Below are 24,802 nucleotides of genomic sequence, written 5' to 3' on the forward strand. Positions count from 1 at the left end.
TCCCCAGATTACAGTGTACATGAAATATATTCACCATACAGTATCTTCTTACAGCTCTGAAATTAGTATGATTTTAGCATCTAGAGGAATGTAAAATCCTCCCTGTCTCTGTAATAATCACAAATACAGGACCGGGACTATTTTATTTATTCAGTTGCTCTGATCAGCTTATGCCCTAACAGTGCAGTCTAATATAGATACAGACGGAGACAGAGTGATTAGGGGAGCAGAGCTGTGTAATCAAAATAAAGATTACATTCAGTGAACATGGATTGTATCTAACTAATCAGTTTCTTCATATTCCTTTGAATTACATCTTGATTCCAAATCGGGGTAGACCAATGGCTGCTGGTGTTAGCACATTGCTCACCTGAGCCTCACGCGGAGGCCATTCTCTGCTTTTCCTGCTGCATTTTCCCCTGCCTGACTTTCAGTTTAAAAACAATATGGATCTCCACATGCGTCATGTTTTAATATAAAACTGAGGGTTGCTGCTTCTGCTGCTGTGCCACTAAAATGTGATGCCCTGAATCACCAGGATCCACCAAAATGAGAATTCTATGTGGCACCACCCACAACTTCACATAAGAGCAAAGGTTTGAGCCTTCTTGCTCTATACTTCAGAGACAGGGATATCTGTGACTGGAAAGAGATGTGGTTTCCCCACACACACCCTTTCCCAAGAGGTAAAGCAAGTGTGGTGGGTCTAAGCCCTCCAAATAATGTGGAGATTATAGTTCCTATTAACCTAAACCATTGGCCACATGTGTTAGTATTCATATGAACTAAAACTGAACAACATCTGGAAAACCAGAAGTTTCCCATACTTGGGGTAAAGAATCCCGAGAGAATTCCATGTCTCCAAGAGCAGAGATATAAGAGGAAGCCTCTACTTATTTCAGAATTTCAAACCAAACATGCTAATTATATCTGGGCATCAATATTGCTGGCCTGTCATAAATGCTGATTCATGCTCAGTGTGCTGGCAGTGTGCTATGTCATCACGTAACCATCTGGACAAGCCTTTTACTGAGGAACATTTGCTAGAATCCTCTGTTTCCCTTCATCCATTCCAGAAGCTGAAAGACTTCAACCAGTTTCTCATAATTGTGAGGCAATTGCTTGGATGCTTCGTTATTTCCAGATTAGTCTTTAGAAGAGTGACAGTTGTATATGCAAAATGACACTTGACAAACACAAGTGTTCACGGTGTTAGTGTGAAAAATGTTGTTTTGAAATTCTCTGAAGTAAAATAAAAAGAAAACTGTTGTGGGGTTATATAATCCACTTGTTCAGGCACAGAGAAAAGAAGTGTTTGAAGAAGTGGGTTGTAGTAGGTCAGTGGTTAAGGCATCTGGCTGCGGAGCCAGAGGTTGGGAGTTTCGTTCCCCTGTGTGCCTCTGTGACAAGGGCTGGACCTGATCCATAGGGTCTCCTCCGGCTCTGCAGTTACAAGGTTATTATTACAATCCATGGTAGCTATCACTGAAAAAATTATTTAATTTATTTCCTGTCACAGTATCTTTTTTTTTTTTTGTCCTTGCATAAGCATGCTAGTCTGGGAAACTGTTTTAAAATAGAAGTAAAATAGTAGTTGTCACGATTCCACGTGGCCCCTGATTGTTTCACCAAAGAGCTCACGCCACGTGACCCTCAGCTGCCACCAGTTGATTTCATCAACAATACCTATTACTAATCATCGAGGTCCAGGCCATATGTCATTTTAAAAGAACTAAATAAAAATTGCTTATCGATACAAGTGTTGACAGAAGAAGCAATGTTATTGACTCTTAAACAAACATTCTTCTTTACTCCTCTCAACCACTGGTCTCCTGCCCAGACGCCAAATCTCTCTGTCTAACTCCTCTTCCTGCTGCTGAGTCTCTTATACCTCATGACTCCACCCCTCCAGCACTCCCATTGGTCTATGCAAATAGCATATGAATAATCATGACCTGGCGAACACCACATTTCTCCCTTAATAAGTTTGTTTTAGGAGGGGAAACTTAACGGTTGCTCTCATAAACAAATGAAGGTTTATGAAAGAATACAAATATCAACCTCTTACATTATTTACATCAATACAAATTACATTATATTGCCTTTACATTAATAAAGATACTCACCATTATTTTTACCCTCACTATACACTTCTCAGTTCATCAACACCCAAGCAAGCTCTGCACTTTAAGCATATTCCACGACTATTATACAAACAGAACAGTCAATACAATATTAGAAACTTTTACCCACCCATTAGTCATTTGGCCTTCGAGACAAGGCGTCAGCAACCACATTCTAGGTCCCTTTTATACTGCGGATCTCAAAGTCCTGCAGGATCAGCGTCCATCTTGCAAGTTTGCTGCTATTTGGTTTCATAGTTCATAGCCACACCAAAGGAGAATGGTTGGTGCAGAGGACGAATTTCCTTACCCAAATGTAGGGCTTCAGTTTTTGCAGCATCCATACAATAACTAGGCAAAACCTCTCAATGGCAGACAGATGTCTCTCTCCTGCTGATAAAAGTCACTGGGTGTAGACTCCCGCTGTCGTCTGCTTGGCACAGCACAGCTTCCAGCCCCACGTTTGACGTGTCCGGGCTGATGATGACCTCACAGTCGAAGTCCAGCACAACAAAGACAGGTCCTGAAGTCCGCATCCTCTTCAGACGACTGAAAGCTACCTGGCACTCTGACGTCCACTGGATGTCCTCTGCTCACCTCATCAACAATACCTATTACTAATTATCGACGTCCAGGCCATATATCATTTTAAAAGAACCAAATAGAAATTGTTTGTTGATACAGGTGTCGACACAACAAGCAATGATATTAACTCTTAAACAAACATTCTCCTTTACCCCTCTCAACCACGGGTCTCCTGCCCAAACTCCAAATCTCTCTGTCTAACTCCTCCTGCTGCTGCTACTGAGTCTCTTATACCTCATGACTCCGCCCCTCCAGCACTCCCATTGGTCTATGCAAATAGTATATGAATATTCATGACCTGGGCGAACACCACAGTAGTGTATAATAGTATTTTTAAAAGTTTGAAGACATGTATTAGCAGCTGTATGGATAGCTCAGTGGTTTAGGTAACTGGCTGCAGAGGCAGAGGTTGAGAGTTTGATTCCCCACTGGGCCTACTGTGAATAGAGCCAGCCTATGTGGACTTGAGCAAGCTGCACAGTCCCAGGGTGCCCCCAGAAGAAGGGGTAGGTACACCTCTTCTGAGTATTCCCTACCTGGAAAATCCTGAAAAGGATCATCATAAGTCAGAATTGACCTGACAGCACATGAGGATGATGACGATTAAGACATGTATTGTAATTTTTCTTCATGTCATTTAATTAAGCCTTTTGCTGTACATTCAGGAAAACTGAATTTGCCTTTTGTTGTTGAAAATGGCTATATAATCGTTTTGGCTTAATCTAGAAACTACAAAGGACAGAATTGGTTCATGTGGGTACATTAAAGTCTGTGGATATACAGCCAAATTACACTAGATAGGGTTAGTAACATTTTTACATACAAAAAGTACCACTAGATTTACTTGAGAGAACCCTATTATAACAAACATTTTGTTTTGTGTTTCTTTATAGCTGGAAATGGAGAAGTCACAGCTAGAAGCACTTGAAATGGAGCATAAGAAGCTCTGCACTCGTCTTGAAGAGGAGCGTGGCAAGAATAAACACGTTGTCTTGATGCTCGTGAAAGAATGCAAACAGCTATCCAGCAAAATTGTCGAAGAGGCACAGAAGCTGGAAGAGGTCATGGCCAAATTTGAGGAAGAAAAGAAGAAAGCCAACGAACTGGAGGAATCTCTTGCTGCAGAGAAGCAACGGAACACGCAAATGGAGGCCCAAATGGAGAAACAGCTTGCCGAGTTTGATACAGAAAGGGAGCAACTGCATGCCAGACTCGGTAGAGAGGAAGCTCACACCAGTGATCTCAAAGAAGAGAGAGAGAGAATGAGGAAAATGATTGAGCAGCTAAAAAAGGAAAACGACAGTAAGTTGCACCTTTCGCTTCCACGTAAGAATAAAGAAAGAGGTTCTGTTTCTGTCTCGGTTGGAACAGAGGGACCAACTCTGAGAACACTTGCCTGCCAGACAGATGCAGCATTAATTGATGGTGGAACTGAAACTCTTAGGAAGTTGCCTTTAACTGTACCTCTGAAGCCTTCAGCCGTCAACCCTTTGCTCCCTAGCCACACAAAGATGAATGTAGGTTCCAGTACAGGATTTGTGAAGCCACCCATTGACAGGCATTCTTCCTGTAGTGACCTGCTCCTGTCCCCTGCAACTCCACATCTGACTCAAGGTCAAAGCAGAATCGAGGAGAACGGACCAAGTCCTTCATCTGACTTCACAAGTCTACCTTCTCCTTTCCCTAATAATGTGGCTTCCTCCCCAGCGCCCAGTGTAGTACCTCAGAACTACTTGCAGACTTCATCTATGCACTCTCCTCATTCTCCATCCACCTGCGCGGCTGGGCATCAAGGTCTGAATCCACGTGTCCAGGCAGCTAGGTTTAGGTTTCAGACCAATGCTAACGATCAAGACCAAAATGGGAACACTACTCAGAGCCCTCCATCTCGAGATGTGTCACCCACCAGTCGAGACAACCTAGTTGCCAAGCAGCTAGCTCGGAATACTGTCACCCAAGTCCTGTCAAGATTTACAAGTCCACAAGGTGCTGCATCTGGACGGCCGGGAATCTCACATTCGATAGACGTTGGCACTTACCCTCCCCCAGTTGGTAGAATGAGCTTAAAGACTCCCAGCGTATCAAGGATTGACAGAGGAAACCCTCCACCCATTCCTCCCAAAAAACCAGGTCTTTCACAAACTCCTTCTCCACCACACCCACAGCTTAAAGTAATTATGGATAGTGGCCGCTCCCCTAACGTAGGTGCCAAAACCGAGGGCAAAACCCTAGTTTCACCTCCTTCCAGTTCACCTCAAGGAATCAGGGTAATAAATGAGGAGGTTATTTCTAAGTCCTCACCTCAGCTGCCACCAAAACCGACAATAGATATATCTGTGGCATCTGCAGGCTGTGCCATACCAGCCATGGCCACATCTCAGGTGGGTGCCTGGCCTTCCCAATCCCCTGGACCAAGCCAACCTGCATGTTCAGAAAGTTCCTTTGTCATTCCCACCATCATTGCCTGTAGCTCCTCCATAAACCCCATTAGTGCTTCATCCTGTAGACCATGTGATTCAGACAGCCTACTGGTAACAGCATCAGGTAAAGGGATTGTTGATATATTCCTAAACTCTCTCCCTCTATGAATGGTCTCCTCTGCTTCTGTTTTGCCATATAATCTATATATTTTTCCCATGGCTTTCCTCCTCTCTAAATTTCTTTTCTTTTATCTTTCATTTCTTTTGCAAACTTGAAATTTACATGTGTGTCCTTTCAGAGTTTCAGGGGTATGGGAAATCTCTTCTGTTTCACACATTTTGGATCTCCCCCCCCCCCCCTTTGATGCATATCACCATAAAGTAGGGCTTTTTTTGAGGGGAGGGGTTCTTCCAAAAAGCAATTGTATGAATGTCCCCCTGCAAGTTAGCTACTCTTACAATTAGAATGAGTATTAATTACTCACGTTTAGCTCTTCCCTCCTTCCACCCTAGATTTCTTTTCTGTTAGGAAAAAAAAACCTGGGTGAAGGAAAGAAGAGTGTGCTTAACCCTTTCATGCTCAGTTGTTTGTCCTCTCAAAATAAACCCCATAGCGGCTTTCCTCATCAAGAGGTAAAAAAATGCATACTTCCATATTTTATATCTCTCAGAAGGAAGGCAAGGGGCCGAACTGGGAGAGAAGAATAGAATGTAATGTTTCAAAGGTTTTTTGCCATTACATTTTTGAGGACCCTCCCCCATCACCTCATTCGTTCTTTATCATCTTTCAACTGGTTGTACCAAAAAAAAACTTTTTTAAAAATATATTTGTTTTTAATATAATTTCCATGCTAGCTGGATTAGGTATCTGGCTGTAGAGCCAGAGGTTGGGAATTTGATTCCCCACTGTGCCTCCTGGGAGAAGAGCCAGCCTGTGTAGCCATGGGCAAGCTTCACCGTCCCAGGGCACCCCCAGAAGAAGGGAGTGGGAAACCACTTCTGAGTATTCTGTACCTGGAAAACTCTGCAAAAGGGTCTGCATAAGTCAGAATTGACTTCACATGACATGACTTTTTATTAATAATATAATTTCAAAGGTATTTTAAAACTGTTAACTGTGTAGTTTTGATGGTTGCTTCATTTATTTATATTTAAATAAATAAACAAATAGCATCATTTACAATTTAAAATAAAAACAGATGCTTATTAAAAAATAAATAACGGGGGGTTTTTTGGAAAATAAATTTAAATTCTCATAACCATATTTACCACAGAGATTTGTTTAAACTGATGAACATGCTTTCATCTATGAAAATTTCACAATCATGTACTGACTGCCCTTGGAATCTGGGAAGCAAAGGGCTAAACAGATACTTCCCTGCCCCTCACCAATCCGTTTCTTCCCAGTTTGCTGCTTTACCTCATAAAAGAGAGCTTTTAGGAGAAATCACAATCAGCATTATCATCATCATCAAAACATGTATATTCTCCCCTTCTGATGCAAATAAACTACTTATAGTTGGTTTAAAAGAAGGGTGGACATTTTTGTGTGATGCACCCAATAACAGTACCACTGTCATTCAGTGGCAAATTCTAGTACTGTACCGTACTGGATTTCAGTGGGAATTGGGAGCTGGAGAACCAACTAAAACAAGCAGTTTGTATGCTTGAAATGATTTGTGGTGGTTGCTATTTCTTTTCGGTGGCAAACAAGGCAGAATATATTTATACTCCTTTGATTTAAAGGGGCTGTGTCTCCCCCAGATTCCACCAGAATTTTTGCAGTTGGTTTGATGAGGACAGATAGATGTGCCGTGATGGAAGGAGATGCCAGAGATGCCCACCTAAGATTTAAAATGTACAGGTTCATATATACAAGGTATAAAACAATCAGCCGAGAAGACGGAGTTATTAAAAACAAAAAATTAGAACACTGTTGACTACATAGCAGCGAAACACTGCTGGAAGAAAAGTTAGCATCCAGCAATTTGCGGGGTAGAGGGGAGCAACCACATTTCATGAGTTGAATCTTTAATCTGAATGCAGTCACTCTCTTCTGAAAGAATATAGTGGAGCTATGGCTTGGGATGATAGGAGTTGTATTTCATCACATCTGGAAGGCACCATATTTGGGGGGAATCAGTTACTTTCACCCTGATTGCAAGGCTTCCAAGGATAAAGTGTGACACTTTATCTAGGAATTGAGATCTTTGATTATGTTGCACGTTTCATTGAATTATATCAAAATAATTTCTGCTAAGTTTCTGAAAAAATTCTAGGAATGGCTTCTCCAGGGCCTGTCTTGTGAAACCATGCAATTGAATGTATTTGCGAAGGCTTTCACGGCCGGGATCTAATGGTTGTTGTGGGTTTTTCGGGCTTCTTGGCCGTGTTCTGAAAGTGGTTCTTCCTAACGTTTCGCCAGTCTCTGTGGCCGGCATCTTCAGAGGACAGCAAGCACAGTTTGCTGTCCTCTGAAGATGCCGGCCACAGAGACTGGCGAAACGTTAGGAAGAACCACTTTCAGAAGACGGCCAAGAAGCCCGAAAAACCCACAACAACCATGCAATTGAAGCTAATTTTAAAATGGTTGCCCTAGGTTTACTGGCTAGATAGCATAAACACCTGGGTGCGAAGCCAGAGGTTGGGAGTTTAATTCCCCACTGTGCCTCTTGTGGGAGGAACCAGACTGTGTAGTCATAGGACTTGTAGTCATTGGACTACAACCAGACGGTGCAGCACAGTCCCAAGGCACCCCCAGAGGAAAGCAATGATAAACCACTTCTGAGAACTCTACCTAGAAGACCCTGAAAAGGGTTGCCGTGCATTGGAATTGGCCTGATGGCATGCAATTACTATTGTTATCCTAATTTTAGATTTCTTAATTTAATAAACTAGCTGTAGTTGGTTTTATATATAAAGAATTCCCCCTTGCTCTTCCCTATTTCCATTTGATGAGCCTTTATACAACTGAGATAGTTCATTTCACATTTAGTTTTATAAACTCTCAAACCAGCCAAGAGGATTATTCCATCCATATAATCTGGTATGGAAGACGTAGGAAGCAGGAAAATGTAAAGAGATGGCCAGAGACTGAGTCAGTTGTGTCGCTTCTTCACTGAAAATTTCCAAGCGTTGATGCTTTTTGAAAGTATAGTGACACCTTCCTTTTCCAGCAATTTCCAAGCAGTATTCCTTTGACCTGAACTGAATATAGAAATTTGATTTATAGAAATTCAGTAGCAAATTGCATCTAGAGTAGGCTCACTGAATCAGTGGGACTTTAGTGAGTCAACTAAGTTCTGTAGGCCTACTGTAGTTGTGATTTACTGCTGAGCTTCAGCCATAATTTCTTTGAGGAAGGGATATAGTTCACCAGTAGAGTACATGCTGTGCATGGAGAATATTTGTGGTTGAATTCCTAGCTTTCTCCAGGAAAAAGACTTCAGACTCAAGCACAATTATATTGACAATACTGTGTTAAATGGACCGATGGTCTTCCTTCCTCTGGAAGAGTTTTAGAGTTAGATTTTTATTTCCCCCCCCCCCAAGCCTTCAGGAGAATAAGGTGTGCCTTCAGATTATTATGTACAGTAATTAGAACTGTTTAGATCTCTGAAGTGGGATAGGTTGCATTAAGGGCCCCTAAGTGACAATACCGAACACCAAATCGCAACTGAAACAATTTTTTTATATCCTAAATGGATCTTGACAGAAGAGAGTAGGTATAAGAAAGTGTGCTGAAAGATTTATGCCATGACATGTCTACTCAGAAGGAGTATAGGATTCTATAGTTATTCTCCTCTGCCAACTTATTCGTGAGAACTCTATTTCTTCATATACCTTTTTTTTACCATTGGGTGTTCCTAGAGAAATGCTTTATTTTTCTACATGCCACAGTGTTCTGAAAACAAATACTGTTCAAAGTTCTGTGCACAAGTTATTAAAAGTTATAGCAGCCTTGACTAAAAGCAGTACAATTATTTCATTGTGAAATGGGAAGCTTTAATATTTTACTTCCAAATTTTTTTTGAATCTTTTGGTTCCAATTTTGACATTTTATTAAATGCCAAGTGGTGGTTGATTGATTAAAATTGTTTATTAATTGTGTAGAAAATAATCTTTAGGGTTAGTTAGAACACCAACAACTTGATTATGAATCAGATAATTGTAGATTTGTTAATGTTTCAGAAAAGGAAGCAGATTTTTCATCTAAATATTTACACATTTATAACTCCATCTTTTGTTCCCAGTAAAATCAAATGAGAGTAGTTTTGTGTTAGCTAGTTTGACAGGGTAATCTTCTATCTGAAATTCCTCATTAATTAACAACAAGATGCTTCACTTATTTATTAGGCTTCTGTATGTGGTACTATTGTTGTATAATTGCCCAAGTAATGTTTTAGTATTTTTCATGCAGTCATGTATTCTTATTTCACAAAAGACTAATTATAATGGAAGTAAGAAAAGCTTAAAATGCTTGAGAAGCTGCTATGGTACATCCTGTTGAATCAAATTTGCAAGATATAGGCTCTTACATTATTCTCACCCATTGTCATAATTTACAATCATTTAAATTGACATCTTGCTTCAGCTGATGCAGTTAAAGGGACAGTAAATCTTGAGCTGGCTGGATAGCTCAGTGGTTTAGGGATCTGGCTGTGGAGCTGAAAGTTGGGAATTTGATTCCCCACTGTGCCTCCAGAGACTGCCTGTGTAGTCAGTGGTAAGCTGTTCATTCTCATGATGCCCCTGAAAGAATGGAACGGTAAACCACCTCTGTAAGTTCTCTGCCTAGAAAACCATGGAAAAAATTGCTGTGAGTCAAAATCAGCTTGATGGCACTCAATTATTATTATTATCAAATCTCTAGGATGCTTCTGGTAAGCAACCAAAATTGAAGTGTGACGTAGCTTCCTTCTAGATATTACATACTGGTTTCTTTTAAGAAGCATTACACACAGAGAGTTGAACCACAGAATCTCTCTTGACTATATACCAGTGCACTTATATTGCAGCAATATGGAGACAGTTATAGTAGCATAATAAGTTACTTTTAGGAAGACAAGGTGTTTGTCTATCTTGTCTGCCATTGTCTACTCTGACTGGCAGCAGCTGGCCAAGTTCTCAGAACGAGGGCTTTCCTATCACTTGCTGCACGAACTTTGTGCTTAGGATCATGTAGAGAATGAAGATGGAGCCTTCTCACACAAAGCATGTGCTGTATCAGTGAGTTATTTAGTCCTTGCAGTACTACTGTAAAAACTGGAAACAGAAGAACATGCAGTTGTGGGATAGGTTGTGACTACAATAAAGTGAGGCTTGAGGCCTTCTTGGCTTCCAAAAGTGCCACCAATGAAACTGCAGTCAGTGTGCAGTCCATGTACTCGTGTGATTCTGACTGACACATGAGTTCAGCATGGTGGGGGAAGAATGGAGAAAGATTACTGTTCGTATGACCTAATCTAGCATGTGGTTATAATGATAGATGACTTATTTATTTATTTATTTATTCAGTTTATATCCCGCTCCCATTAGTATCACAGCACTACTGTGGGCAGGTTACAACACGTATAATAGAAAACAAAAAATAAAAATAAAGATGTTAAAACCAGCAGCAATAACCTTAAAAAACTAGATGCCACCAACCAGCCCTCAGAGTGGATGGAGGAAAAGAGGGGAGGGAAGAAGAGAAAGGGGGGAAAGATGGAGGAAGGTGGTCAGCTGGGGTCGGTGTGGAAAGCCCCCCTCAGAGAGGGGGTTAAGCAGAGCTCCTCCAGAAGCTGGTTCCATAAAGTTGGAACTACCACAAAGATGGCCCTACCTCTTGTAGAGGATTTATGGGCCTCCCTCAGGGTGGCTACCCAGAGAAGCCTCCACTGGGATGATCTTGTGGGTCGGGCAGATTACATTAAGGAAAGATGCTCCAACAAGTAGACGGACCCAAACCGTGGAGGATGTTGTACGTGTCAAAACCTTAAGCCTAATAACTTGTAACTGGGGTTGCTGAGGTACTGCCTTGAAATTCTGGGGTGAGATGCCCCCCATCACCACAGCCCAGGAACCACCCCTAGGTATAATTCTAGTGAACATTTGGACTTACTGCTGTCACACAAAAGGAATGTGCAGTCTGCCAGCTCTTTACACCGTGTTCAGCAAGATCCCCAATGTATCATGGCAAGTGCAAGGCAGTCGGTCTTGAGATTACACTCAATGTTTGGCATCCCAGAAGAACTGATATTTTCAGTTCATCCTCAATACTCACCTATCTCTCATCTTTATGACGAAGATCTAAGTTAATACCTTGGGAATTTGGTGCTTTAGTGTAATTGTACATATTGAGTAGCTAATTTAAGGTGTATTCAAGATGGTAGGAGATGTGATCTGACAAAACCAAAAGATGTCACCCTGTTGGCTCTGGCATCCCTGACTTATTATGGCCATGGCCTTAGAGGTGCCCAATATGGTCTCCTGTGCTAACTTGAGTGTTTGCACAGACCTTGCTCTCAGTGATAATTGATGAAATTCCCTTCATGTCATTTTCCAAATTCAACTGTTATTTAGCAGCAAACAGGAAAGAGGAAAAAAGGCAATCAACATAAGTTTGAAACTTGGAGAAGTTAATTTTTGGGTTATGGTTTCCACAGTCCCTCAGCTAGCATGGCCACTGACCATCTATCTAGAGGGTTCTGGGAATTGTATGCCAAACAGGTAATTCTTTCAGTCTCTGAAAGCAACACAGGCCATTTCTACTTTCTTACACTTTCATGAATTGCCTTGCTGGGTAGTCACCGGATGTGGGCCATTTTTATGGAGGGTTGCCTGAGGGAGATTCAGCTGCCTTGAAGCCTGCAGATCTCCACTGAGTTGTAGTCTACTGGAAGAGACATCGTTAAATGGCTCCAAACTATTGAATTTCCCATGCCCTTGGGACGATTCTTTTCTTTTCCTTCTTAGATTTGTTCTTTTGTTTTTTATTTTCTTTAACTACTTTTCAATCAACATCTGTTTTTAGTTGATTAATTCTGATATGATCTCTCTTTTGTATGTGGTTTGCTTGTAAAGTGAATGGGATGCAGAAGAGGTTGGTTGTGAACTCTGAGATTAACCATCTCCACAATCTGAAGCTGATGCCAGAAGCTGTTTTTCCTCCCTCTCCCTTCCATCCTTCATCACTGCATGGCCAACACACTTTCCCAGATGCTTCGTATTTGCTAACTTCTGCATATGAAACCACAATGCTTACTCATGTTCCCTGATTTTATAATGCAACTTTCTCAGTGAAAACAAATCTGTTCTGCTTCGACATGAGATCTTTGAAATTAGTACAAACTTGCATTACAGCACTAGAATTTGCATACTAAATATGCATTGCAACTATTATTGCTTTGGTGTATTTTTATGCTGGGTTTTAGAAGGCTTTCTCATACTTTTTATGTGGCTGTTTCACACATTATTCCCTATGTGGGCTTTATTTTCATTCCATGTGGACAATGCTTGTGTGATTGTTGCATGCAGGAATTGACATGTGGGTTTCAGGGCCTTGCATGGAATAGTTTTCCATGCTAGGACCCTATTAATTTGTAAAGTGGTTTCTGTTGGAAAAGAAAACTTAATCTCTGCTAGGAAGACTAATTCAAAATTGATAATACCAGATTTATCACAAGGCAGAGTAAACCCACCTGATCGCTATTTAATATGACTGAAAATAGCATCTTGCAGTAGTTGAAAACTAACAATGGAATTGTCAAGAGCTTTAGTCTCAGAATGGCTTTCCTTGTGTTTATAACCATTGCCAAGGTTCCTTCAGCTTTTCCTTACTTTGGGAAAATGGCAAAAGGCATCCCATCATTTTGTTCCCAAATAAGTGCTAAATAGAGTACTTATTTTTTTAAAAATTCATCCCCATTCTCTGTGCTCTTCCCCAACACCCAGAGTGAAAGAAAAGAGTTCAGAATTGTAGAGGCATAAGATATTAAAGGTTTCTTCAATTTAGACATAATCAACTAACTAAATAGGTTTCTGACAGTGGTTAAAATCCTGTTGTGTAGCATAGTAAATTGTATTAGAGTAGGCCCATTAAATGATTGGAGATTTGGTGAGTCAGCTCCTACATCCCACTGATTCCTATTCTTTAGCATAGGAAGTCACAACTAGAGTAGGCCCATTTGAATCAATAGACCTTACAGAGGAGTGGACTCATCAAATCCCCACTGATTTGATGGTTTTACTCTAGTACCTACTAAGCAATATGATTCCAGAAACTTGGTGTTTATAGACTGAGCCTTCCAGCTTCCTGTGAGGCCTGAAAAAATTGCCTGCTACCAGACATAAACTAACTTTGCTTTCACAGTAGCCATTTTCTTTGGAAACCACATCTCTGTCTTGTTCCTCTTGAAAGTGCATTTGGTTTCCATCTTTCATATTCCAGTTTTGTCTCAGACCTAATCTGTAATAACTGGGAAAGGAGTAGTAAAATATAGTTGCAGCACAAACCTGTACAGTGTAGACAGGCAAAACACTACTGAAACTCTAAGCCACCCGTGTGGTTTTACAGTGGTGCCCCGTATAGCGAGGTTAATCCGTTCCAGATTAACCTTCGCTATACGAAAACATCGCTGTGCGGGGCAGGAAAACCTATTGGAACGCATTAAACTTAGTTTAATGCGTTCCAATAAGTGTGCAAACTTACCCCTCCAGCGATGTTTTCGCGTCGGGCGGCCATTTTGGAGCCGCCGATCAGCTGATCGGCGGCTCCAAAATGGCCGCCGGATGACCCGAAATGGCCCCTATCAGCGTTTTCGCGCCCTCCCCTTGCTTACGGAGGTCGCGAAAACGCTGCGGGGGGGCATTTCGGGCCATCTGCGGCCATTTTAAAATGGCCGCCGGAGCCCCAATCGTCGCAAAGCGAGTGCGGCGATTGGGGCTGATCCGTATAGCGATCCCCAAAAAGGGATCGCTATACGGATTTTTCGTTAAACAGTGCACTCGTTAAGCGAGGCACCACTGTAATTAAGTACTACTGTCTTCAGGTGCAATCTGTTTTATTGTTGTCTGATGAGCCCAGGGTGGGAGATTAATGTCTCTTCAATTGTGTCTCTGAATGGCCCCAGTATAAACAGTATTCCTGAAAGATGAAAGTTTTAATCAGTGGTTTCTTCTCCCCTTTCATACTTTAGATTCTGAGTCTGAATATTAAATATCCAAATTATTATTTGGTCACACCCCTTCCCTTTTGAGGCCTGCCCCTTGGGAGTGTGGCCCTCATGCTATCGGTGAATCTGAAAAAATTGCCCTTGGCCCCAATAAAATCATTCATCTGGATTGTAGTAAGGAAGTATATACCGTTTTGTATTAAAAATGAAAAGAGGAAATCTTCATGGGAGAAAAATCAGCCATAAAGGTTGCACACCTGTCCACCTACAAAAATAACTTTTGGGGGCTACAGCTGCTATTATTCTGGGTGATGTAGTCTGAAAAAAAGATTTTTTTCTCTCCCTGTGCCGACACTTGTTAAGATAGATTGTCCAAGCGCTGATTCTGCACTTGTAAAAAAGCAGTAAAATGAAATGAACCTACAAAGAGAAGAACTCTTTCTCATTACTGAAAATTCTTCTGAGCAAACTTCATAGGAAGATCTTGGCTATAGAATAGGGGTTTTCTAAATAATATGGTGTATTTAATGTTTGTCTTTTAATTCCCCTTCTAGGTAATTGAGAAAGCAATGCCTCAGTTACTGTAAAAGGGCTGAAATGCAGAAACAAGATTAAAATGTAAAATTTTTTTATTTAATTCAAAAAACATTTACTCTTCTATGTCATCTGGGTTTTCCAATATAGATGATGATGATTTTTAATAATAATAAAAGTTTATTACGGTTAATGATTTGACCCAACTCAGGGAGGCCGTGGAAGACAGGAGGGCCTGGCGTGCTCTGGTCCATGGGGTCATGAAGAGTCAGACACGGCTTAACGACTAAACAACAACACGGTTAATGACCAGGAAGATAAAAGTACATTATTTAAATAAAATCACATAATATCAGAGACACTGGTCAAGACTGTCACTATCAATGCACCGTCTGGCTCTTTTACGATATTAAAGTTAAAAAGAAGTTCTAAGTTAGCCAGCGTCATTGAAGAATATAAAAGCTTTTATAACATTACAGCAGTTACATGATAAAGGATGAAATAAGAGAAACGTATGTCCATCAGTATGCCACCCCAGCTTTCCTAGAAAGTAAGTTAAACAAGAAATCTCTAACAAGGTTGGGGACCTCATGATGGTTTTTAAAACATTTGAATGCATGCCTTCTTTATACTCCCACATTCCTTCATTCCTATACCCCCCAGAGTAGGTTTTAGGTTTTTTAGATAAAAGGAAACCATGTGGTTTTGAAACTCTATCACTCTTTTCATAGTTTTCTCTCCTCCCTCACCACCTTTTTAATGAAAAATTGAAATTTTGTGACAATCTGCCTTGTGTGAACTCCTGAAATTTCATTAAAAGTGGTGTAAAATTGATCATGCATTTTAAAACCAGTTTGTTTAGACATAGTCAGCCCATGGGTTAAACCAGTGGTTCTCTAACTGGGATCCCCAGACGTTCTTGGACTGCAATTCCCACAAGCCTTCATTCACCACTTGCAGTGCTGGCCAGGATTTCTGGGAGTTGCAGTCAGAGAACATCTAGGGACCCCAGTTTGAGAACCTCTGAGTTAAACAATGTTTGTGGCTGGCCAGGGTAATGTAAACAACTAGATAACTGGTCAGGGCTACTAAAGAAATCTAAAGTTGGCACCTTCTGCCTACTCTTATACTTTTGGGGGCTTTTGGTAGGGAGAAAGAGTATTCTCCATATTTGTTCTAACTGGCCCACCATTTTTTTCCTTTGGAAAGAGCCCCCATGTAGGAGCGCTCTCTCCAGACAGGAGAAAAATGGTCAGGAGCAGGGCATTGATATTGGCAGGTATGGCAAAGGAGTAACCAATCTCCCCAGGTAAGTGCCTTCAAGTAGATAAACATACCCTCTCGAGAGCTGCACACTCTCTTCTTTTCTTGTTGCCTGTATTCCCCTCCTGTCCTTTTTCTTCCCCTCGCCACCCTTCCTGGCAGGATTGTCTCCCTTTAATGAGCCTTGTTACCCATTTCTCATCCTTGAGTGCCAGCCTTTTGATCCTTTTGCTAATTGTTGCTCAATTTAGAGGACAGAAATTGCTGCTCTTGCCTTTGAATATGCCATTACCTTGATATCTTCAAGGTGATAACCCAACCTCTGGGTGACAGATTTCAGGAATATTTAATTGAAGGCATAGCAGCTTCTTACAGGTTTTTTTTTTAAAAAAAACCCATTCGGTGGAAAGAGAAAAACAATAAAATATTTTTTACATAGGAAAAAAACTATAGAAATGAGAAAATACTTCACACACATTAATATGCACAGTGCACGAGTTAGTAAATTCATGACCATTCTGGTTCATAGTGCAAACCTTCTCCTCTTCCTCCTCCCCCCTATCCCTGGAGGCTGGACATCATCACAGCTGTACTGGCTTTGGATGCAGCATCTTCAAACAATGATGTCATGCTGCATCCAAACTGGACTCCCTTGTTCTTCAGCTAGTACGTCCCATCACCTTCCTGCACTTTCACTCCATTTATTATAATTGTAAATTGAATACTGCTACATAGGAAGTGCAAATTCCTTGAGGATCTTGTGACAAACCCAGACCTACTGGGATATGTCACACAGTTTCACTAAGCTGCCACCAACCATTCCCTTTTAGGAAGTCACACAGACCAGGGATGGATTTTTAAACAATAAAAAGAATAAGGTTTATTTTAAATACAAACAGGGTAAATAAAACAATCAGGTGAATAAGATAAAGTAACGTGGCTTATTCTCACTCATACATACACACAGTTTGGTTCACACAGAACCCTTAACTTGAAGCACAGACCCTGAACCTATCAGTTCTGGCTAACCAACAGACACCTGAACCTATCAGGTTGGTACTCTGACACACAGAAGTACCCTGTCTGACACACAGACTCCCACAACAGCTTCTTCTTCCCAGCTGCTGCTTCGTCACAACCCAGTGTCTCTCAGCATCTCATCAGTGTGTGTCCCTCACCACACAGGCATCACATATTTATATAGTACAGCCCCTCCTCCTGATGTCCCGCCTTCCACTCCCCATAGGATGGAACTTTCCCTCCAAACCCATGACAGACAGGTAACATCAGTGCTGTATGTAACACCTCCCCTCTTTATAAGTTGTTTTGTAGGGGGAAAGCTAAGGTGCTTTTCACCAAAAAAACAACCTGAATAAAATACATACAAAAACAGTTATACATACCATATTATACTTACTTATACTTACATTCTAAGTTAAACATTTCAATTAGGCATTTAAACATTTACCATATACATTACATCAATTTACCTTTATTTATACAAACCAAATTCAAAACCAGGTACATTTACTTTTTGTCATCATTATATACACATAGTCCATGTTCTTTCGCCGTCTTCATTCTTCAGGTCTTCTTGATAAGGCGTCAGCAACACAGTTCACTGACCCTCTGACCACCTTCACTTCAAAGTCATAGTCCTGTAGATTTAAAGCCCACCTCATAAGTTTGCTATTGTGGGTTTTCATTGTCTTTAACCATTGCAATGGTGAATGGTCAGTACACAGAATAAAATGTCTTCCCCAGACGTAAGGCTTGGCCTTCTGGATCGCGTAGACTATGGCCAAACACTCCTTCTCCACGGTTGCCAAATGTCTCTCACCTTTTTGAAGTTTCCTACTCAGGTAGGACACTGGATGCTGGTCACCATTCTCATCCTCCTGACACAGAACTGCTCCTACGCCGCTGTTAGACGCATCGGTGTAGATGATGAACTCCCGGTCGAAGTCTGGAGCACGCAGGACAGGATAGTTGATTAACGCCTCCTTCAACCTCTGGAACGCCGCCTCACAGTCGCTGGTCCACGGGATGCGGTCATCAGCCTTCTTCCTCGTCAGATCGGTCAGCGGAGCCGCAATCTCGCTAAACCTCGGGATGAACTTTCTGTAGTAGCCCACCAACCCAAGAAATGATTTGACTTTTTTCTTGGTGTTGGGTCTAGGCCAATCACGAACAGCTTCTATTTTGGCCTCCAGGGGTTTTATCATTCCTCCCCCTACCATGTGACCCAAGTATTTTATTTCTGGGCTACCCAGCTGACACTTGCTGGTCTTTACTGTTAGCCCTGCTGCACTTAACCTCTGCAGCACTAACTCCAGGTGTATCAGGTGATCTTCCCAGGTATTACTGAAGATCCCTATGTCGTCAATGTAGGCCACTGTAAAGTCACTGAGCCCTGCCAAGGTCTGGTCCATCAGCCTTTGGAATGTGGCTGGTGCATTTCTGAGACCAAAGCTCAGGACTCGAAACTCATAGAGACCAAAAGGGCTGCAAAAGGCAGTCTTTTCTTGATCCCTGGGATCAATTCTTAATTGCCAATATCCCTTTACCAGGTCCAATGATGAGATGAACCGACAACCCCCTATGGTTTCAATCAGGTTGTCTAGCCTGGGCATTGGGTAGGCATCAGGAGTGGTTACACGGTTTAATTTCCTGTAATCAACACAAAACCTAATGCTCCCATCAGGCTTGTCCCCAAGGACTATCGGAGAGGACCAAGGACTAGAAGAGGGGACGATTATGTTCTCCCTCAGCATCTCGTCCAGCTCCTTCCGCACCTTGTCCCTATAGGGTCCCGTTACTCGGTATGGGGATACTGCCTGCGGGGGTGCATCCCCTGTGTGGATCCGATGCATCACTCCCTTCACTATCCCCGGCTTGTTGGAAAACACCTGTTGATATTTACTAAGCAGCATTTTTAGTTCTTGCTGCTGGTCTTGGGTGAGTGCAGGACTGATCTTTACCTCCTCTGGGTTGTATTTTACTTCCCCTCTACCCTCCCAGAAGGGTAATTCCGCTTCCTCACTCTCAGCTGCTTTTATCGCGAATAAAACCCTCTGTTCCCCTCTGTAGTAGGGTTTTAGGGCATTCACATGAACCACCCTCCTTGCTTGGTTCTCCTCCTGCTCTATTAGGTAGTTCAGGTCTGACATCTTGGAAATGACCCTATATGGTCCTGCCCATTTGAGCTGCAGCTTGTTTTCTCTGCAGGGCCTAAGCCAAAGCACTTCCTCCCCTGGGTCAAAGTGCCTCTCTCTAGCTTTGTGGTCATACCATGTTTTCTGTCTGACCTTCTGAGCTTGCAGGTTTTCTGCTGCCAGCTCTAGATTTCTCCTTAGGTCATTCATCAGGGTGTCTATGTATGTCACAACGTCTTGTGGGTCATCCTGGGTGATCTGCTCCCAATTTTGTTTGATCAAATCAAGGGGCTCTTTCACCCCTAAGTGTGCAGCAAACATGTCAGAGTGACCCCTTTGTAAGATCATGGGGCGATACTTTTCAGGTACCACCAGCTGACTTCTGATCCCATCTCCCCCTTTTGAGATATTCCTCAGGGTTTCTCTATATAAAATCCCTTTTTTCTCCAGAAATCTCACTGGGGTTTCAGGTGTTAGCTGAGCGTCAGTCACCTGTTCAAAACACTTTTGGAGAGTGGCGTCTGCCTTTTGCTCCTGTCCAAATCTGCTGTCTGTGGTTAAGGTTTCCACCACAGCTTCTGAACTCCCCTCTGCTTCCGTCTCTGGCTCATCATTACCCCCCTGAACTGTCCCTGTGGTGGCTTGTGAGCGTGTAATCACTAGCACCCGTTTCACATGTTCAGCCAGGTCATTTCCCACGAGCACGGCTGCTGGCAGAGTCGATGAAATCGCTAGCCGCCAATCTCCCCTCCAGCCTTGAAAGTTGACAGGTACCTCTGCTACTGGCAGAGAGATTACCTGCCCCTCAATCCCTGCCACCTTCATGCTCTCATTTGGGATTATAAACTCCCTAGGAATAATATCTGGATGGCATAGGGTTACCTGGGAACAAGTGTCCCGCAGCCCCCTATACTGACGGTCAAGTATTCCTACGTCCACTCCTGCTGTCTCAAACAACTGAGAATCTGTTTTTACCAGCAAGCAGCGTTTTACCTCCACAAGAGGACCATTTTCCTCAGCCTGCTCAGCATAGGTAGCTGTTCCAGACTGAGTAGCCATGGCAACAGGCTCCCTCTGTGACACTGAGCCTTGCTCTTTCTGGACACAGAACACAGCTTTTGGCTTGGTTCCACTAGACTCCTGAGGCACCATTCCTTTTAGCTGCTTCAATTTCTCACACTCTGAGATTAGATGACCCTTTCCCTGACAGAAATAACATTTTCTGGTGTATTTTGATTCTCTCTCATCTTGTTTTGGTTTTCCCTCCAAAATCTGAGGTCTTAGTTTCATGTCTGAGGGCTTCCCTTCACCATGGGCCCCTCCCCCTTGCTGGCTTTTCCCTGGTCCCTGAGAGTACTTGCTGTAGGTTTCTTTGGGTTTACCTACAGATTTCCCCTCACCCAAGGGCTTTCTTATTTGGGAAATAAAATCTGCGATTTCTGCGGCTGCTGCCACAGATTTCGGTTTCCTTTCCCTCACCTGGAATTTCAATTCCCCATGCAGGACTGAATAGAACTGTTCCAGTGCTATCAAATCTTTAAGCTGCTCATAGGTCTCTGTTCCCTCCTGAGATAGCCATTTCTCAAGCAGCCTCACCAATTGAGCCCCCACTTGGGTAAAAGTCTGCTCTGGCTTCTTGGTGAGGGACCTGAATCTTTGTCTCAGCTGCTCTGCATTTATCCCATGTCTGGCAAACACCAGTTTTTTAAACTCTGCAAAATCTTTCATCAGTTCCTCAGGCATCTCGGCATAGACCTCAGCCAGGCTACCACTGATTAAAGATCGCATGATGGTCATCTTCTCAGTTTCCCTCACTGAGAAGTCCACAAACGCTCTTTCCACTAAGGAAAAGAACACCTCAGGACAATCTCCCTTGTGGTACACAGGGAATTTCTTCAGATCAGCCTTAGACAATTGGCCTCCCTCAGAATCCCTATTATTATTATTGTTCTGGTTCATCAGTTCCAGTTTTTTTAATTCAAACGCCATTTTCTCTCTCTCCATTCTTTCTTCCCTCTCCATTCTCTCTCTCTCTAATCTTTCTTCTCTTTCCCTTTCCTCCATTTCAAATTGCCTCATCCTCAGTTCATGCTGTTGGACTATGAGCAATTTTCTGAGTTCTGGGTTCTGCTCTCCTGTGCTGTCACCTTGCACTGAGCCAAATTCATCCTCAGAACCTTGGTCAATCTGGGGGTCTTTCACTTCACTCATGTCTGCTATCTGGCTTCGAGTCAAGGGCATAATCCCCCCTCAGAACAGGCTGCTTTAAAAAGTCAAGCCTCAAAATAAAACGACCACTTTTTTCCTTCTGCCTCAGAACCAGCTTTCCCTAGAGATTGCTGCTGTTCTTCAGCACTACTTGCAACAGTATCGAGTCAGAGCCTACCCCCCTCTGCTGGGCCTCTCAGCTGGCAAGCTAGCTCGCTGTTGCTACGCAGTTTTGCCTCAGCTTTTCCCGCCAAAACTAGGCTGCCTCAGAGCACCTTAATCTAAGTCTCCCCAGTTGGCACGTTCTTCTACTAGCGCACCTCCCCGTGAGGTACACCTAGAAGATTACCTACGCGCCTCAGACTGTCCCTGACTAGACCCCCCTTGCTCTGGGCACACCTGCCAAGGCTTTGCTGGACCGCTGGACAACTGGACCAGTCGTATCCCACACGCTGGACACCAATCAATGTGACAAACCCAGACCTACTGGGATATGTCACACAGTTTCACTAAGCTGCCACCAACCATTCCCTTTTAGGAAGTCACACAGACCAGGGATGGATTTTTAAACAATAAAAAGAATAAGGTTTATTTTAAATACAAACAGGGTAAATAAAACAATCAGGTGAATAAGATAAAGTAACGTGGCTTATTCTCACTCATACATACACACAGTTTGGTTCACACAGAACCCTTAACTTGAAGCACAGACCCTGAACCTATCAGTTCTGGCTAACCAACAGACACCTGAACCTATCAGGTTGGTACTCTGACACACAGAAGTACCCTGTCTGACACACAGACTCCCACAACAGCTTCTTCTTCCCAGCTGCTGCTTCGTCACAACCCAGTGTCTCTCAGCATCTCATCAGTGTGTGTCCCTCACCACACAGGCATCACATATTTATATAGTACAGCCCCTCCTCCTGATGTCCCGCCTTCCACTCCCCATAGGATGGAACTTTCCCTCCAAACCCATGACAGACAGGTAACATCAGTGCTGTATGTAACAGATCTCAGTTCCCCCCCCCCAATGGGAAAACTACAGTTATGAACCTCTCCAATCTTTTCTATTTCCTTTTGCAGCTGTTTGATTCAGGAAGAGTTCACAATGTCTTCCGCACCCTGTACAACACATTTCGTGCCTTTAATAAAGTCTCATCTAAAGCTCCTAACATCTGATACTGGAAATACCTAACCAAGAGAACGCCATATGATTTTTCTAAAGTTCTGCTCTATCAATTGCCTTTCTTACCATGGGAGCTTTTTGCCAGTAATTTTGACGTAATTCGCTAATTGCTCTTCTGTAGCCATTCCTGTAAAAATCACAACAGATACTGCAGCTCTGCCAAGTTCAAATGACTGCTTATTGTTCAAGCCAGATAGAGAACATGTAGGCATCATTTTTAGGGCCTCTGATTTTGTTCTTGCTTTTAAATACACTTTCAACAAAAAAACATGTATCCACTTTTTCGAGGTATTATGAATACAATAGCCACTTTGAGTCCCTTTATCGGGAAAAAGGTGGCTTATAAATAAGAGAAGTAAATAAAAAGCAGATTTGTGTCAATAAGACATTCGCCATATTAAGGACTGGCTTCTTGCTTCGTTTTGTCTTGTCTTGTCTTGTTTGGAAAGGGGAATAACTTTCTATATGTGAAATTTGTCACAACTTTTTTTGTTTGTTTTCGCTAATTGTAAAATCATGACCGCTTGGAGGTAAAATTTTGATTTATAGATATATTATTTTTTTTTAAACATCTGCATAATAGCAACTTAGTATGCTTGAGTGCTTTGTTATGGTTGGCTACAATAATAAACATCTCATGAGTTTTAGTTAACAGTGAATCTAACTTTCCATGGTTGTATGTAGATCTTTATTTATCTTTGGCTGCAGGATTTTTAAAAAAGCTGATAATCAGAATTCTAGTACATTTTTACCAATGTTGAAATGACAGGGAGTCTGTTTTTCCTCTGAGCACTATTTAACAGCTTGTGAAATGTGCAGCTTTAACTTCTTGGTGTGTGTTCTCTCTAATCCATGTTGCTTTTAACTCACAGGCTGGTCTCCCTCCCTAACCCCTTTATTAATGAGCGGTGGTCCTGTCCCCCTGGGTGGCAGGCCCACCCTTCTTCACCAAGCTGCTGCCCAGGGAAATGTCACTTTATTGTCAATGCTGCTTAATGAAGAAGGTCTGGACATTAACGACTGCTGTGAAGATGGCTATTCTGCCTTGTATTCTGCTGCTATGAATGGACACACAGGTAGGAGCTTGGTCAGGGCTGTCACTCTTTGAACTGGACTAACCATCAAATCCAATTAGTTACTTAAGTCTTGATGCACAATTCAGAAACTGATTCAATGGGTCTACTTTAGTAGGGGCTAACAGTAACATTTAGGCCAGCACATTTAACACTACAAGCATACATGTGTCTGCTCAGATGCAAGTCCAGGGAGGCTTACTTCAGGTAAGTGGGTATATGACTACACAGCTATTCATGTAATACTTGCTGTATCCCTTGGATCTGTGTGTGGTCAAACGTTAGAGGTTAATATTAAAGGAGGACTGAAATATTTCAAACCACTGCTCACTGTGAAACAGGGCTGTTTTGGTGGTAGAACAGTGGGATCAGTGGAACCAAGAGGTACTGTAGTGGTTGTTGAAATTCTCAAGCAGATTTTTCAGACAGTGCAGAAGATAGAGTGAAAGAGCAAATAGGTAAGTGGTTCTGTGACCACCAGCAGAATGTTGGCCATAACCCAGTGTAAGCCGGATGGCCACTCCAGGAAGGGAGGGCAGGAGGACAAGTCTCCCCACATGGCTGCTGAGTGGCCAGAAGAGCAGGGAGACAGCAGAGCGACTGCTGCAATTGGCAGGAAGAACGAGAAGCTGGTGGCACGGCAAAACGTGAGTGGACAGGCCGGTTTCAAGGTCCAGACCTGTATTAGGCTCACCTAGGATGGTGATGTTCGTACTTGTTTATGAATACGAATATCCCCATCTCTGGTAGTTTAATATCCAAAACAGACTAGGTGTTGTTGCTTCTGCATAGGAAGGAACCAGAGCAAGTTGAATTGAACACATGGTGAATTAGCATTGAATTGTCATGACAGCAAGTTGGGTGTGCTCATTTCATTTGTAAAATTATTTCTGAGCTGCTTTGCAGCCCTAAAGAGCTCCTAAATCCATTTAATAGTTGAAAACTACAAATATTTACAAACTTTAAAACATTCTCCTGTAGAAAAACCAATAGCAGGAGCAAAACAAAACAGCTTTAGCAATCCACCTGCTAAATATATCTAACATTTCGTACCAGGGGAGGGAAGGAACATATTAATAATCAACGTATGCTGTTTA

General features: G+C 42.3%; 1 protein-coding gene across 4 annotated transcripts in view; it reads left to right on the forward strand.

The window, feature by feature from the left end:
• CTTNBP2 (cortactin binding protein 2) overlaps window positions 1-24,802 on the forward strand; it is a 132,011-nt gene that overhangs the window by 53,656 nt on the left and 53,553 nt on the right. For 3 of the 4 annotated variants that reach the window (XR_012087413.2, XM_073000529.2, XM_073000532.2), the window contains 2 exons: window positions 3,602-5,252; window positions 23,505-23,708. Coding sequence is in view for 3 of the 4 variants with exons in the window: in XM_073000529.2 (XP_072856630.2) it covers window positions 3,602-5,252; window positions 23,505-23,708 (1,855 nt within the window). In the remaining variant the exon portion in view is untranslated. The remainder of the gene's footprint in view (window positions 1-3,601; window positions 5,253-23,504; window positions 23,709-24,802) is intronic. The other variant, XM_073000530.2, reaches the window with a different exon arrangement.

The sequence above is a fragment of the Pogona vitticeps genome, chromosome 5, assembly GCF_051106095.1.
Source record: "Pogona vitticeps strain Pit_001003342236 chromosome 5, PviZW2.1, whole genome shotgun sequence".
NCBI lineage: Eukaryota > Metazoa > Chordata > Lepidosauria > Squamata > Agamidae > Pogona > Pogona vitticeps.